Source organism: Populus trichocarpa, chromosome 18, assembly GCF_000002775.5.
Source record: "Populus trichocarpa isolate Nisqually-1 chromosome 18, P.trichocarpa_v4.1, whole genome shotgun sequence".
Taxonomy (NCBI): Eukaryota; Viridiplantae; Streptophyta; class Magnoliopsida; order Malpighiales; family Salicaceae; genus Populus; species Populus trichocarpa.
Window position 1 is genome coordinate 5358253 of NC_037302.2, and position 15622 is coordinate 5373874.

Consider the following 15622-nt stretch of genomic DNA (forward strand, 5'->3'; position numbering starts at 1 on the left):
GGGACTAGAAATCAAGAGAGAAGATCAAAACCTCATTGCTAGGGATTTAAGTTAATTGCATGATAAGATTCATCCAAACGTAGCATTTCAAATTTGCGATTGCATGACTCTTGATGTTGGGTTTCCAGTTCCTGGAACATGATGATTTCAACCAGCATTTTTGCCTCCTCTCGAGAAGATTTAACTACCAAAAACAAGAACTGATTTTTATTTAGGGCAAGCACGTACTTCAGTTGCTTCACGGAACATGCTTCAACTTAAGAAACCTCGTAGAAACTTGATTCCCCGAAGGTTCATTGCATTCATCCAAATAAAAGGTTCCTTGTGACGTTGCTCCAACCCTTGCACATTACAAAAGAATATCTTGCACTTAAATGCTACCTCACGCAGGAATCTATCAGCTGGTATTACAAGATTTCCGCCATGCTGAGAAGAAAAGGAAAATGCTCAACAGAAATGCAGACAAGCATTTAAATATACTTAAACGTCTGATCTACATGGTTAATCGATACCCAATCAAGAGGAATGTCACGTCTTTGATGCCAATAAATCATGAAGCAACTGTGTACAGTAATTCACAAGCCTACACAGTATATTATGTACAAAGAACACTTCCGTACAGTTCCAGTGGCAGACTTCCAGCATCACATCTGATTTTAATGACAAATTAACTCCCGTTATATTCCATTATCTGAAAATGGTAATCAAGACTAGTAGGTTGATGACGGATGCTAAGATGAAAGGTCGTATATCCATCAATAGAGACACAAAAATGCACAATGGTGGCATTAATCTCTCCAATAGATTTATCAGATGTAACTCTGCAAATATAAACCTGGCAATCTAAACCTTACCTCTTTAAGATCTTTAAAAGAAAATGTCTCTGCCATATCCAAACGGGTTACAGCATACTGCCATTGAGCAATTAATATTGGGCAATAATAGCTGATCCGGACACCCACGTTAAACTAAAAAAAAAAAAAACATTGGGCAATGGTGCCTGTCGATCACAAGCTAGCAGGATCCCTAAGAAATGTGAAAATATTATAAGAAGCTTACCGTTCTTCTTTCTAGATGTTACCTGATATCATTTCGGCCCGTTTGTTTGTTGAAAAGTAGTTTTTTTTTTAAGTGATTTCCTTGAAAAATAAATTCCTGAAAAATGAATTATTTTTTTATGTTTGGTAGTGCCATGAAAAATAAGTTGGAAAACACTTTTCAGTGTTTGGTTATGTTATGGAAAATGAGTTGGAAAATAGCTTATTAATGTTTTATTTTTTTCAAACTTATTAAAATAATGAGGAACCAATCTTACAAATTAAAAAGTTGAATGAGAATGAAATTGAAATTGAAAAAAATCTAATTTAATAAATTATCTTAAATAAAATAAATAATAATCAAAATAATGGAAATCAAATCTAACAAATAAAAAAATTAAAAGATGATGAAATTAAAATAATAATAATTACAATTTCATAAATTATTTCAAATAAAATAAGTAACAATCAAAAGAATGAGAATCAAATTTGATAGATAAAAAATTTTAATTAAAAAAATAATAAGAGAAAACAAATAACAATCATAAAAATGAGGATCAAAGTTAATATAAAAATCAAATTAAATCAAATTTTAAGGGATGAAATTAAAAAAAAAGATTCAAACAAAATATATATCAATCAAAAGTTTGAGGATCAAATTTGATATAATCAGCAAATAATATGATATTTTTAAATTTTCACAACTTCTGAAAAGTGTTTTCCGTCCAAAATAAAAGGAAAACACTTTCCTGGAAATCAAGCCAAATTTTTCTTTGACTGGAAAGTGTTTTCTGTTGACCAACATTTCTAATGACAAGCAAACACATGAAAGTTTGGAACCACTTTCCGGGCAAACAAACACCCCCTTCGTGTTTTTTCTCCTTCCATAGTGTAACTTTGACGAGGAAAGAGCTTTGAAAGAGCAGGATCCATCTCATTTTTAAAAATCAAAACTGACAACCTTAAGGATAAAAAAAAAAAAAACTTTATTTGGTAAGAAGAGAGCATGCCACACACATTTTTAAGTCTAAGTTGTGTTTAGCCTAGTATCATGAAATGGGCTTGATGGGCCCAAGGCCCAAACCCATGTGTATAGATTGGGCTCAAGCTCAGGCGACATGATTTTTGTTGGGTTAGAAAATAGCTCAAAAGTTTTTTTTTTTTTTTTGAAATCTGACTCAGCTAAATAGGTTGAGCTGTGATGAAGGTCCAACCTCATTATTTACCAACTAACCCAGCCCACGTGCATCTTTCAGCAGAAAAGAAGGAACATCAACATCCATTTTCATTTAATTACAATGTATTGATTTATTTCATATAAGGATTTGTGACATGGAAAACAGGCAGGGGGTAATTATCTGGCCTGGGGATGGAAGCAGGCTAGTGGTGGTCCTGCTGGTGTTGTTGGTGGTTTATGATGGAGCTGTTGGTGAGGGCGGAAGCAACGATAGTGAATGTTAATTATTGGTGTAGCTTTTAATTGGTGTACGGTGGAGAAGGATGGTTTGTAAGGGGTGGCTCACAGTGATGTAATAATTAGTTTTTTGGTTGAATTAGTATATGTTGTTACGTAGGGGTATGGATACTTGTTTTTTTTCTTCTTTTTTTTTTCTCCTTTTCACCATCTCTTTCCTTTGGTTCTCTCTCTTTTCTTCACCTCAGCCTCACCCTTATTTATCGAGGGTGAATAAGATGTTTAGGATCCCTTCCAAGCTTGAGTTTTGGCACTTGATTCACTTAGAAATGATCTTAACCATTGGCCATAAGCTAATAACTTAGTACTATCAAAACTAGGTTATTAAGGCTAGTTGGTTTAAAGGTTTTAGCCACTTATTGCAGCAGCTACAAGGCCATAATCCAGCAGGGCCAAGGCTGGATAGGTAGTACAATATCAGAGCGTGAGGGTGATGTGTTTTTTTTGTCTTGTTTGGTGAGGGAATGAGAGAGGACAAAGGCCTAAAAAGCGGCATTAAAGACAACTTTCTCGGGTTCTTTTTAAATAAAATGAACAATGTCAAATGACGTGTTGTTTGACTATATTCTTTTTACTTTATGTTGACCAAAATAACATCATTTTGAACCAAAACATGTTTTTTTGGTCAAAATGCACCGTTTTATTTAAATCAAACAATGTCATTTTAGCAACTTTAGATTCAGTTAGGTCATTAAGCTTTTTTTTTTTATTTCAGCCCTCAATCTTTGAATTTATTCAATTAAATCCTTAATTGAATTTTGATTTCAAGAAGTAATTCAATTTTGCCCCTGTAAGATTTTAAAAGGACCCTTTAATTTTAACGTGTTTTTCAACTTGGTCATTGGTCTCAGATATTTTCAATTTCGCCCTCAATTTGCATCCTCTTTAACTTTTAAGAAGGATTTGAGCTCTGTATACGAAACAAATACACAATGCTCATTAATGTTTCTAAAAGGTACTTTAGTCTTAGTTCCTTCAAATGGATCACCAATGATTACTACCTTGGGAAGATAAGAGCTTACATAGCTTAGCTCATTTGATGACACAAAAAAATTACTTAATATCTCTTATTGATTGTTTGTGTTTGGTAGGTCTTTGTCTATTTTTTTCATTGTTAGCCTTCATAAGGGTCTTATCATTAAGACTCAAATGTTGAACACTTTCATTAATTCATCTTAAATCTAATTTTTTTTTTTTTATCATTTTGAGTTTCTTCAAATGCGACATGTATTGATTCCTCAAGACAAAATGTTCTATTATTATATACTCTATAAGCCTTGCTAAGTGAGGAATAATCAAGAACAATATCAATATCAGATTTTGAATCAAACTTATCCAAATTATCTTTGGTGTTAAGAATAAAACATTTTGAATAAAAAACTTTAAAATATAAGATGTTAGGTTTCCTACCTCTTTAAAGCTCATAAAAAGTCTTTTTCAACTCTGGTCTCAAGGTAACACGATTTAAAACATAACAAGATATGTTTACGGTTTCTGCATAAAAACATTTAGGGGTATCAAATTCATTTAACATTGTTCTTGTTATTTTTTGAAGAGACAGATTTTTCCTTTCTACAATCTTCATTTTGTTGAGGAGTTCTAGATGTTGAAAAATTATGGTGATATCATTTTTCTCCACAAAACATTTCAAACAAATCACTTATAAATTCATCATCATGATCGCTTCTTATATTTATGATTGAGAAACCTTTTTTATTTTAAACTTTCTTTGAAAGCTTTACAAATTCATTATCTTTTGATTTTAAAAATAAAACTCATATATATTTTGTAAAATTATCCACAATCACAAACACATATTTATTATCGTTTATGCTTCTAACTCTAGTCGATCCAAATAGATCTATCTGTAGCAATTCTAAAGGTATTTCGTTAGAAATACGATTCTTGCTTTTAAAAGATTTTTTTTACTTATTTATTTATTTAGCTAGCATCACATAACTTTTTTTTTTTAATGCAATATAAGAGATTCCTTTAACAAGTTCATTTGATCATTTTTTTTTAAATTTAGAACATGTTTGGGAACGCGGTGCAAACCGCGTTCTCAAAAAATTTAATTTAATTTTTTTGCTAAAATTTAATATGGTTTGTACGGTTTGGATCGTTTTAATGTGCTAATGTCAAAAATGATTTTTAAAAAATAAAAAAACATTATTGACATGTATTTCGGCACAAAAAGTTATTTAAAAAGCAACCGCTACCACACTGCCAAGCACCCTCTTAGTCTCTCTGTTATTGTTTTTTTTATTTCACTTAATTTAAATAAAACAAATTTATTTAACCCAAATGATCTATCATGAAATTTGTTTTTAAAATGCTTTACAACACCTTAAACATGATTTTTTATATAAAAAAATGGAACATGCAGGTCCATAAGTTGTTTTATGTTAACTTTTGTCTAAAAGTCATAATTAGCGATGTTTAGATTTTTTATGTCATCGGAACATGTGAGCTTTTCTTGGTTTTAATGAGAGGTTTTTTTTTTCTTTTATATATATATATATATATATATATATATATATATATATATATATATTGGAATTAGATTATTTTAAAACAATGCTTTAAACAAGTTACCGGAATTGACATCCACGTTTGAACCAACATGTTCGTTGTAAAATTATTTTTCAAGCATGTTCTAGAGAAAATTTACTAAATATTTTCAACAATTAAAAGTATTTTTTAACAATCTTAAAAACACATGCAGTTCATATCGATTTATGTATTGAAATCATAGTTTTAAAATCTGATCTGTTTGACGGGTTGATTTGAAGCTGGAACTAGGCCGAATTAAAAAAAAACAAAGAAATGAAAAACTCGCTGTAACTCGACGGGTTGACCCGGTAAGACTCGGTTAAAAACCTGGTTATAACCCGTTGATTTTTGTTTTTTTATTAAATTAATATTGTTTTGATTTTTTTTTAAAAATTAACTTGATGACCTATTAAAACTTTAAACTGGAGTCTTAAATTGGACTAGGTCTAAAAACTATGATTGAAATAAATAAATAAACATTCTTATGTTAATTTTAATATCTGAACTTAAAAGTTTAAGAAATTGACAAATGTTTTAGCACCTAACCTTTTGTTTTAGAGAAAAGGACCTGAGGATGCAGTCCAGTTTCTAAATCCAAGTAGAGAAAAAAAAAAAAAAGAACAACAGCTCACCCCAAACAGGAGCATCAGATCTTCGCCTCCGGTTCGCTTCATATTTGATTCATGACTACCAATTGACTGCTCCCTCTCTGAGCGCACAGAGTAAGAAGTGCAAAAGAGAAAACAAAATAAATAAATAAATAAATAAATTTATTTCTCCTCTACGCAATGTTGAGAAGAGAACCATTTCTCTGCAAACTCATCTTTTTGCTCTACTGTTTCGCTTCGCTCTCACTCGCTGACGAACTCAACGAGTCAGATCGGCTCGAGTTCACCGCCAACACTTCAATCTCTAACACCTCTCTCTCTAAACCTAGAGAAGGCAGTAGCTTCGCTGATATCATCGATAAAGCTCTCGAGAAAGAGTTCACTGAAAATGACCAAAACGAAGGTTCGTTTTTCTCGATTTTAGGGTTTAGTTCTTGTATTTTGAGTTGAAGAAGTATTAAATCACTCTTAATTCAGTTAACTATTGTTTTTGTTTTTTTGTTACTAATTAGTTCTTGAGATTTGTTGAGTGTCATTTTGGTGAATTGTACTTTATTGACGGTTGATATATAGAGGATTAGATCTTGCCTTCTTAGACTCATTTTCAAAATCTCAGAGTCGAAAACTCCATGGAATTTTCAGTTTAATGAGAAATTTTGCCCTTTAAATCTTATTCAATTTTAATTCTTAGGCTTGGTACGATGCTATAGTGACCTGCATTTTAAATTGAAGGTATATGACAATAGAGTAGAGTCGAACAATTCAATTTGTACTGGGATTCTGCTATGTTGGTTATTGTTTGCGCAAAAGACGAATCACCGGAGCTTTGCATGCTTATTTATAAACATCTAGCTAATCATGGTTCCTCCCTTACCTATTTTGTCTTATCGGCAGCAACTGATGCTGGAAGCTTCAACAACAGCGTCGCAGAACAGCAGGTTGGTTGTGTTTTATTCTTCTCAGATTTTGAAGCAACTGATTTAACTCTATTGAAGCAATTAGTTTATGGATGTAATAGGGATTTATTCAACACAAAATCAGTGATTGAGGCACAATGTAACTTAAGAAGTCAGATAATGCCGTTCTTTTTGTTTCTTTGCTATGGTTTAATTAGAATTCTTTAACTAATTCATGCTTTTATAATTCCTATGAATTATCTGAGATTCTGATCAAGTCTTTTCTAATTGAAAAAATGCACCATGACAAGAAACACTTGCAATGGTGGTGTTCTTCTCTTCTCTCGTATTTATTTTTATTGCTGTTTTAATTATTTTTTGTTCATCATAAATTTGATCAGTTGCATTAAAAAAAGTCTGCTTGATTTTGAGCTTCTATCTTTCCCCTTGTTTGAATTCATTTGGAACAAGTTTTTGCTGAACATTTCTTCTTGATAACTTTTGTGTTGCTCAGGCAGTTTTGGAAACTGTTGCCAGAGTTAAATCGAAGAAAAATGACTCGAAAGAGGAAAAGTATAAGCTTCTGTCTTGTAAATTAGTGGCTTTCTTGTTTAGTTTTTGATGTTTAAGTTGGTTTCTGCATTTACTTGGTATATATTGTTGCTGTATCATTTGAAACAATTCTCTCGTGAATCTCATTTTAGGTTGTTTAAATTTCAACATGTTTTCAATTTGGACAATGATAATGGAGCAGAAGATACCCCAACACTGATTGATCGAAAGGTATCATTGGTTCATTGGAAGCTTTCCGGAGTTGGTGGCATTATTAGTATTATACTTGCTAAATAATTGTTTGTTTCAGGATAATGTCTTCATTATATCCAATTTTAAATCAAAATATCCAGTGCTGCAGCTAGACTTGCGGTAAGTGTACTAATCTCTTATATGTGATGCATTTTATTTCTCTTACTCAGCTGGTAATCAATCTGAAATTGTTGCCTTGTAGATTGATATCAGATTTGGTTGTCGTCATTGTGTCTGCAACTTGTGGTGGCATTGCATTTGCTTGTGCTGGACAACCGGTCTGGTTATATTTGATCTCTGCTTAGTTCATGACTCACTGCAATGCTAGGATATAATTCAATGTCTGAGCATTGCATTTCGTTAAGTTGTACCATCTTATCATGCCACTCTTATATCACTGTTTCTAATGGTAAATTTTTGCAGGTCATTACTGGATACTTGCTAGCAGGATCTATTATTGGTCCTGGAGGATTCAACTTTGTCAGTGAAATGGTTCAAGTATGTAGCATAGATGTGCATTCCTCTGCCAGTTCCCCTAAAACATTTCTGAACAATTCTTTCTTTGCCTTAGTGCTCTACTTTAATATATTAATGAGACAGGCTCTGAATGCATAATGTAGCAGTAATAACAAATGGATTATTTTGTGAAGATTATTTTAGTCTTAAATCCTAAAGTTTTGATAATTCACCTTTACCGTTCACAGTTTTAACAGAGACTGTTCTTTACATCAAAAAGTTCTCAAATGATTTGAGGGTATTAAATATAGCTTTTGCAACCAGCAGTTAAATGATTTACCTCTGTCATAATTGCAGCTGTAAACAAGATACCATATTATCTTCTTATGATGTTTTGCCAACACAAAATAACAAATTTCCAAGCAATTGTTGCAATTTTGTAATTTTAATGGCATAGCTTGCCATGTTATTAATGTTAATTTTCTTCTACCAACTTCACAATTGACTTGTTTTTCATGCATGCATGCCAGGTTGAGACGGTGGCTCAGTTTGGTGTAATTTTTCTTCTCTTTGCCTTGGGCCTGGAGTTCTCGACAACAAAAGTCTGTTTTTTACTTTCTTCTTCTTCTTTCTTAATGATTTTTTTTTTCATTAAAATTATATCTAAATTTCATCTTCTGCAATTGCAGCTTCGAGTTGTCCGAGCAGTTGCTGTTGTAGGTGGCCTGCTTGAAATTATTTTATTCATGTTCTTATGTGGCATTACAGCCATGGTATGATAATCTACTTATTGTTTCAGAAATTATATGCAATTATATTGCTGAGTTTCCCTTTAACATGTGAAGACCACTTTTACCAAAGCATACACCAATTGATTATTTAACCAAATCACAAGGAACAAAGCATTGGATTCTAGAAAATTTCTATCTGAAGAAATAAGAAATGATATAGGTATGCAATTCTTGGCCCAAAAATTGACAATTTAAATGAATGACAGTTATAGAAATGATCCCATACTCAATACAGCATTAACTTCTTTTTTCCCATTCTATAGTTTATGGCTCTTAGATTTTGGTATCAGGCTTTGACCATACTGACTGTTATAATGCCACCATACCACTTTCATACCCAGTGGAGTAATGGGATTAGAGTTCGAATATGCATGATGGTTCCTAATTTAGTGCCTATGGTAGTTGCTGCATGGTTTCATTGTAAAATTGGATCAAATGTGCATCTTTTCTATCACAATGTTTCAAAGTTTTAATTCTCTTTTAAACCCACTGGCAGTAGTAAAATCTCTAGTTCTTACCTGCCATTGTGGTGCTTGCACAGTGGAGGTATTGTATCATTGGTTTTGCTACAAAGCATGTTGCATTTGTAATTTCTTGGTATGTAGGGTATATTGCACACAGCTATTCATTCTTGATGTTGCAGTTCTGATTGGATGCTGTTTGCAGTTATGTGGTGGTAAGTCTTCTGAGGGTGTGTTTGTTGGTGCATTTCTTTCGATGTCTTCAACAGCAGTGGTAAAAACCTTATCCAAATGTGTCATGAATCATTTGGACTACCTCTCATCATAGAATTTGTGATATAACGCCATGATCTCAAAGGTGCATGGTTTGGTGCAGGTATTGAAGTTCTTGATGGAAAAGAATTCTACTAACGCCCTTCATGGGCAAGTTACCATTGGAACTCTTATTTTGCAGGTTGAAGTTCTTTTCACTCATTCTTCAATTCTCTCTTTTGTTTGTTGTGTTTCATTATCGCTTTCTGGCACTCAACTTATCCATGTGAACTTTCCTTCTACCACTTGCATCTTTGGATTGTTTTACCTCTCAGGACTGTGCAGTTGGTTTGCTGTTTGCACTGCTTCCTGTTTTAGGTGGAACTTCTGGTGTTCTTCAAGGACTAATGTCCATGACTAAAGTGTAAGTAAATATTAATTACCTTGAGCTGTCAACTTTGTCCTTTGGAGTTAGCTTGCATACATGCATGCGTGCTCAGGCATATTAAAGCTGTTTATCTGTTATAATATGCTCACTCTTGTTTCCAGGTTGGTGGTGTTGATTGCATTTTTGGCTGTTCTGTCTATATTGTCTTGTACTTGGGTTCCATGGTTTCTTAAATTGATGATGAGCCTATCATCACAGGTACGCATTTATTTGATAATGAAGTTTTTTTTTTAAGTTACTCTGCTGTGGGCTTATTGAAAAAAATTGTGTACATGTGTTTTAGCTACATTGCACTTTTTATCAAGACTGTAATGCATTTTTGCAGACAAATGAACTCTATCAATTAGCATCAGTCGCGTTCTGCTTGCTTGTGGCCTGGGTATGTTTCATCTGCTTTTGTTATACCTCTACAAGTATTCTCTTCTGTGCTTGCTTGCTATGTTTTCATTTGGGTTCCTATACATGTAGAGAAATCAAACAGTTGCTCTGAAAGAGTTGTATTTTTGTTTCATTTGGGTTCCTATATATGTACAGAAATCAAACAGCTGCTCTGAAAGAGTTGTATTTAGAGCATTCGAACCAGTGAATTGCGATATGTTGGGCTTTAATTGTCCAATGTGTTTCATCATGGTGATGAACTCTTGTATTATAGTTAAGCTCATGAATAGAGGTTTATTAGGAAACGCTGTATGATATATAAAATTGTTGATATGCCATGTGTAGAAACAATACTTAATTTGTAAGTGAAATAGTAGATCCCAGAATATTATTCCATTTTGAACATGGTTATTTTTCTAACCAAAAAATAAGATATTGGATCTCGGTGCGTTGGGCATCTGGTTTAGAGGGTTCCTTCAGAGGATGAGAATCCCAAAGATAGATGACAACTTAAGAGTGGTGTGTATCTGCATGGCACATACAACCATAGTTAACTGGGCTGTTATTGTTATTTGATTTTGGTTGCAGCTGGTAATGCTTTAATGTGTTGCATTGCTTGAAGTCCTTACGTTCTCTGCTTCACTTTGCATCTTAAAGGGTTTCATGAGATAATTTAAGTTGCCTATCTCTGGCAATTTCTTTGCATTGCAGGTTAAATGACACTATGATCTCCTTTTTTTTATATATAATATTTCAGAGTAGTGATAAGCTTGGTCTAAGCCTAGAACTGGGTTCATTTGCTGCTGGGGTGATGATATCAACAACTGATCTTGCTCAGCATACACTAGAACAAGTAAGTGTATACACTAGAACAAGCAAGTTAAAGTTAGTGTGCTATTTTGTCAATGGAAGTTGTGAAGGTGTATGTATTTGTATACTGTAATATATGCAGCAGCTGAGGTGATGCTGCAACCATGAAACACAGAAGTGGTTCCTTCTCCTTTATTTAGTAATGTAAATATTTTTTACCATCAGGAGATTCTTGAAATTAGTTAGGCTTTCCATGATGGCACTAGAATCCAGCAATGAAATGGTACTCTAATCTGACTGGTTGACTAAACTGAATTTGGACTTCTTGTTATTGTTGTTGTTGTTTTCAGTAATGAATAGAGGTAATCCTTGTCTCATAGGTGTAGACAATTTTGTTTGTTTCTGCAAAATGAATACTAGACTGTGTATTTGAGGTGCTCTTCAGGGATGTATTTTGGAATAAGTAAATGCTATGGTGGATGTGTGAAACCACAATGCTATCATGCAATGTAGTCGCAGTTCATCCTTGCAACAATAGTTTAATTTTTATTTTGTTGAAGCTTTTGACATTTGATATTTGTTACCAGTACCAGAGTGCTATCTCAGTTACTCCACACATGAAGCTTGTTCCTTGTGCAGATTGAACCTATTCGGAATTTCTTTGCTGCTCTTTTCCTTGCCAGCATTGGAATGCTGATCCATGTTCATTTTCTCTGGAGCCATGTTGATATATTACTGGCATCTGTTATATTGGTCATCATCATAAAAACAGCCATAATCACTGCTGTTGTGAAGGGATTTGGTTACAACAACAAGACATCACTTCTTGTAAGATTTTGTGATGGCTTACTGGTTCTATTGCTTTCAAGAATACCGGTTGTTGATTGAGGAAACGTAATTATATCATATAAATGTGTAGGTTGGAATGTCTTTGGCTCAAATAGGAGAATTTGCTTTTGTTCTTCTTAGCCGTGCTTCTAATCTTCATTTAGTTGAGGTAACTGATACTATTACAGTTTATGTGGAATTTTTTTTAAATAGAGAACTCCTGGCTAAGAGAATTTTGTATGAACCATGTCAACTTTTATATTATTTATTAATGGTGGTGGTCCATGATAATATTTACTGGAATTGGCCTTGAGTCATGCTGAGAGAATCTCTGGAGATTACAAGCTAGTGCTGAGCTAACAAGCTAATAATTTGATCATTCTCAGGGAAAACTTTACCTGCTGCTTCTTGGGACAACAGCCCTTAGCTTGGTATGGCAATTTATTTTACTTCAGTTAGTGGGCTTTACAGATGTGTTTGCCATTTGTTTTAGCCTGGGGTTTGATTTGCCCTAGTGCATTTTAACTGTTGGTCTCAGAAAACATAAATTTTTTTCTAGTTTAAGTTGTTCCTGCAATTTAACTGCACGTTTAGATTATTCTTTTCTTCTAATAGGATGGTGAATTTTGCATCCGCAGCTTTTCAGTTTAAAATCCCCACTGCATGAAGTGAAAAGTGCAATTCAGACTACAATTGTGGTTGATGCTTATTTTTACTCTGGAGATTGATGTGGACAAGGGACACTGATTTGATATAATGTGGATATGTGCTACATAGTTGTGGCTTTTCTGTACTGATCTTTGTTAGAAGACAATTTTTTTTGCATGTGGAAACAACAATTAACATGTGACAAGAAGTTACTGATACGCTTGCCATGCATCTTGAAATAAATGTGACAGTACAAGATGAAGTTCAAATGATGGACAAACTTTGTGCAGCCTAGTTGTGGCTGTCATTTGGAAGCTAGACCTGTGATTAGAGTAGGCAATGCTTTTCTATCCCCATTGTTTAAGAAGGAAGTTTCCGGTGGCATTGAGTTGCCAAAAAAGTGAACTGAGAGGAATCAATTTTTTTTGGTCTGTCAGTATTTCAAATACCCAAGATGTGTTGGATTTACCGTCGCTGCACACATTTTGTCAGATGTTAACCCGTGTAAAGTACCTGCAGGTGACAACGACTCTGCTTTTCAAGCTAATTCCTGCTGTAATGCATCTAGGAGTGCTGTTACGGTGGTTCCCTCCCGACAGTGCAGTCGAGGTAAGCATTGAGGATGGGATTGTCTAGACATCAACTTGTAGCTGTTGGTTGGATTGACCATCTACTTGTATTTAGTAGATCTCCTTTTTTTTTTTTTTTGTTTTTCTAGACTTGATCATGTGCTTTTGACATCTAGGTTGGATCTAAAGGAGAAATCTTCCGATCAGACAGTGGTAAACAACGGATTAGTGTGTTGGTTGAAGTACCTCATAACTCATGAGCTCCATACATATATGTCATAAAGTGGTATGTCAAATTTATATGACTAGCACTCTGCTGCGGCCTTTTTTCACCCGTGCAGATCAAGTCCGTATTCCTCTTGGACTGGCACAGTTTTGAGTTCAATTTAGATAGAAATTCTTCTCCATGATTTTTTGTTGTATCATATGTTCAGTCCTGCTGGAAATTACAGTGATAATTCATAGTAACCCATACTTGATGTCTTATTAATTTGTAAAACGAACATGTGCATAGTGCATTTCTTTTTTCAATTTTAAGATTTTCCTACAATCACGTTTGAAAAACTCAGCTCAATGTCACGGCATTTTACAGCCACTGTCGGACAGATGTATATATTATGTTCAGAATTTCTTGGACAGAATCTCTTGAAACATTGACCTGGCTATGCAGAGCAATTTCTAACCTGAATTGTATGAAAAACAAAAAATTCAATAAATTGGGTGTTATTTTGAATCTGTTTTTCTTTCCAAACATTGCAGCTCCTTTCTTTTCATGCATGCATATATATAGATGCATTAAATCCTGTCTCACAAGTCCAAGAGAAAGATCTTAAATCTTGTGGTAACATTAGCTGATCCTGTTTAAAAGCCATTCTTGAGTGGAGAGAGCTAGACTGAGTAGAGCCCATGAATGGTGTGTCAAGCTTGACGAATGAAATCATGAACGAAGCCGTTAGAATTTAGCTCTAGTCTTAAGATTTGTGCTTCTTAGAATGCTATGCTATGCTATGGAGTAGGGGCTTTAAACGGTTTGGGCGATGCATTTACCACTATGCAAAGTAGTACAAGAAGGAAAAATAGAACTACCAAAACAAAGGACAAATGAAGAAAAAGAAATCATTAGTGGATATTGAAAACGATCACAGCCGTTCGTTTATGTTGGGAGGGCATATGTTTGCTATCATAACCTTCAGTATTAAAAGGCTTCTCTTCATTTTCAATCCTAACAAATCTGATTTTCTTGCAGCTCCTGCTTCTCCATGCCAACCTCCTCTTGTCTCTCCTTATTCCTTCTTTGCTCTTGTTTCAAGTAACATGCAAATGTGATTTCTTCCTTTTGAATTTCATTTGCATATATTCGGCTTACCATAGGTCCTTAAAAGTTTTTGCAATTATATATGGATTCACTTCAATCATTATATGGTTAGTTATATGTTTATTTTGATTAACTTATAAAAAAGTTACTTAAAACCTCTCACTGTTTGAGAGATTTAGTATGTAAAAAAATTACACGTAACTTATTACTACGTATATAGTTGTTAAACTTAGGCAACAAAAAATTCTAAGATATTATAGATTTACCTTTATAATTGATTTAATGTCAAAGTGTTGCTAAAAAAATAAAAAATATAATTGATCTACACCTCTCTCAACTAACAACCTATCTTCACCATCGATCACTAGTTTCCGTTTTCGTTTTCTGACCACCCATATTTTTTTCTCAACCAACAACCTGCCTCCATCATCGATCACCAATCCTCCTCTTCTCTCTTCGACCAACTACACCACCAACAACCTTCCCTTCACTCTCTTCTTCCACCATCACTAACCAAACTCACTTGAACTAACCTCAATCTCAACAACCATGTACTACTTCCCCACCTCTTAGCAGCCTCGCCACAAGCCGCCCTACCACTTCCAACCATCTCATCTCTCTATCAATTATCACCACAACACAACCCATTGTCCAGTAACCTATCTTTCTCTTTACTACTATTGTGAACACAACACCTCCACAACCCCACCACACGAACCAACACCACCACATTAGCCAACATCACCATACCAACGCAATACTTTTTTTTATTGGAATTAGCCATCATAATCAAACAACCATCAACTCCAATTGAACCAACATCCACTAGATTTGACTCATGCGCCACATCTCCCAAACTGTGGAAGAACAAATAAACATGACCAGTTCAACTGAAGATTCAAAGTTTAAAACGTCTGCAACAAATCTCTTATCTGCAAAATCTATTAGTTAGGCATGTAATCTATTTTTGAATTCAAATCAGATGATGTATATGATACTTAGTTAAAGTTTGTTATTTGTAATCTATTTAAACATCTTGTAATTCACGAATGAAAGATAAGAAAGTATTATTCAAAACAGAGCTTTTATACTATATGGTATCAGTCAGCCCGAAAAAGACCAACGTCTGATCCTCTTTTTTTTTTCTTTTCGCATATAATGGCTTCTTCTTCTTCAGCTACCCTTCCCAACACTGCTTCCCATTCTCTATTCCCTCTCTCTCACATTTACCTCTTACCCTCAGTGTCAAACTAAATCATTCAAATTATCCTGTTTGGAAAGCTCAGGCCCTCTC

At 33.9% G+C, this 15622-nt stretch overlaps 1 protein-coding gene across 4 annotated transcripts; it reads left to right on the plus strand.

Annotated features, from left to right (window-relative positions):
• Positions 1-5656: 5656 nt before the first annotated feature.
• LOC7463748 (K(+) efflux antiporter 6) lies at positions 5657-13563 on the plus strand. Of its 4 annotated transcripts, XM_052449157.1 has the most exons (20): positions 5659-6075; positions 6567-6610; positions 7083-7141; positions 7273-7351; positions 7431-7492; positions 7575-7650; positions 7796-7870; positions 8359-8430; positions 8518-8601; positions 9286-9354; positions 9457-9534; positions 9668-9756; positions 9882-9978; positions 10106-10159; positions 10916-11011; positions 11608-11796; positions 11888-11965; positions 12183-12227; positions 12964-13053; positions 13190-13563. In XM_052449157.1, the coding sequence occupies exons 1-20, from the start codon at positions 5853-5855 to the stop codon at positions 13271-13273; spliced, it is 1743 nt and encodes a 580-aa protein (XP_052305117.1). In that variant the 5' UTR covers positions 5659-5852; the 3' UTR covers positions 13274-13563. The 4 variants fall into 4 exon arrangements, with proteins under 4 accessions (XP_052305118.1, XP_052305116.1, XP_052305117.1 ...); XM_052449158.1 differs by lacking the exon at positions 13190-13563 and having other exon boundaries at positions 5657-6075; positions 12435-13049; XM_052449156.1 differs by having other exon boundaries at positions 5658-6075; positions 8359-8601.
• Positions 13564-15622: the final 2059 nt, after the last annotated feature.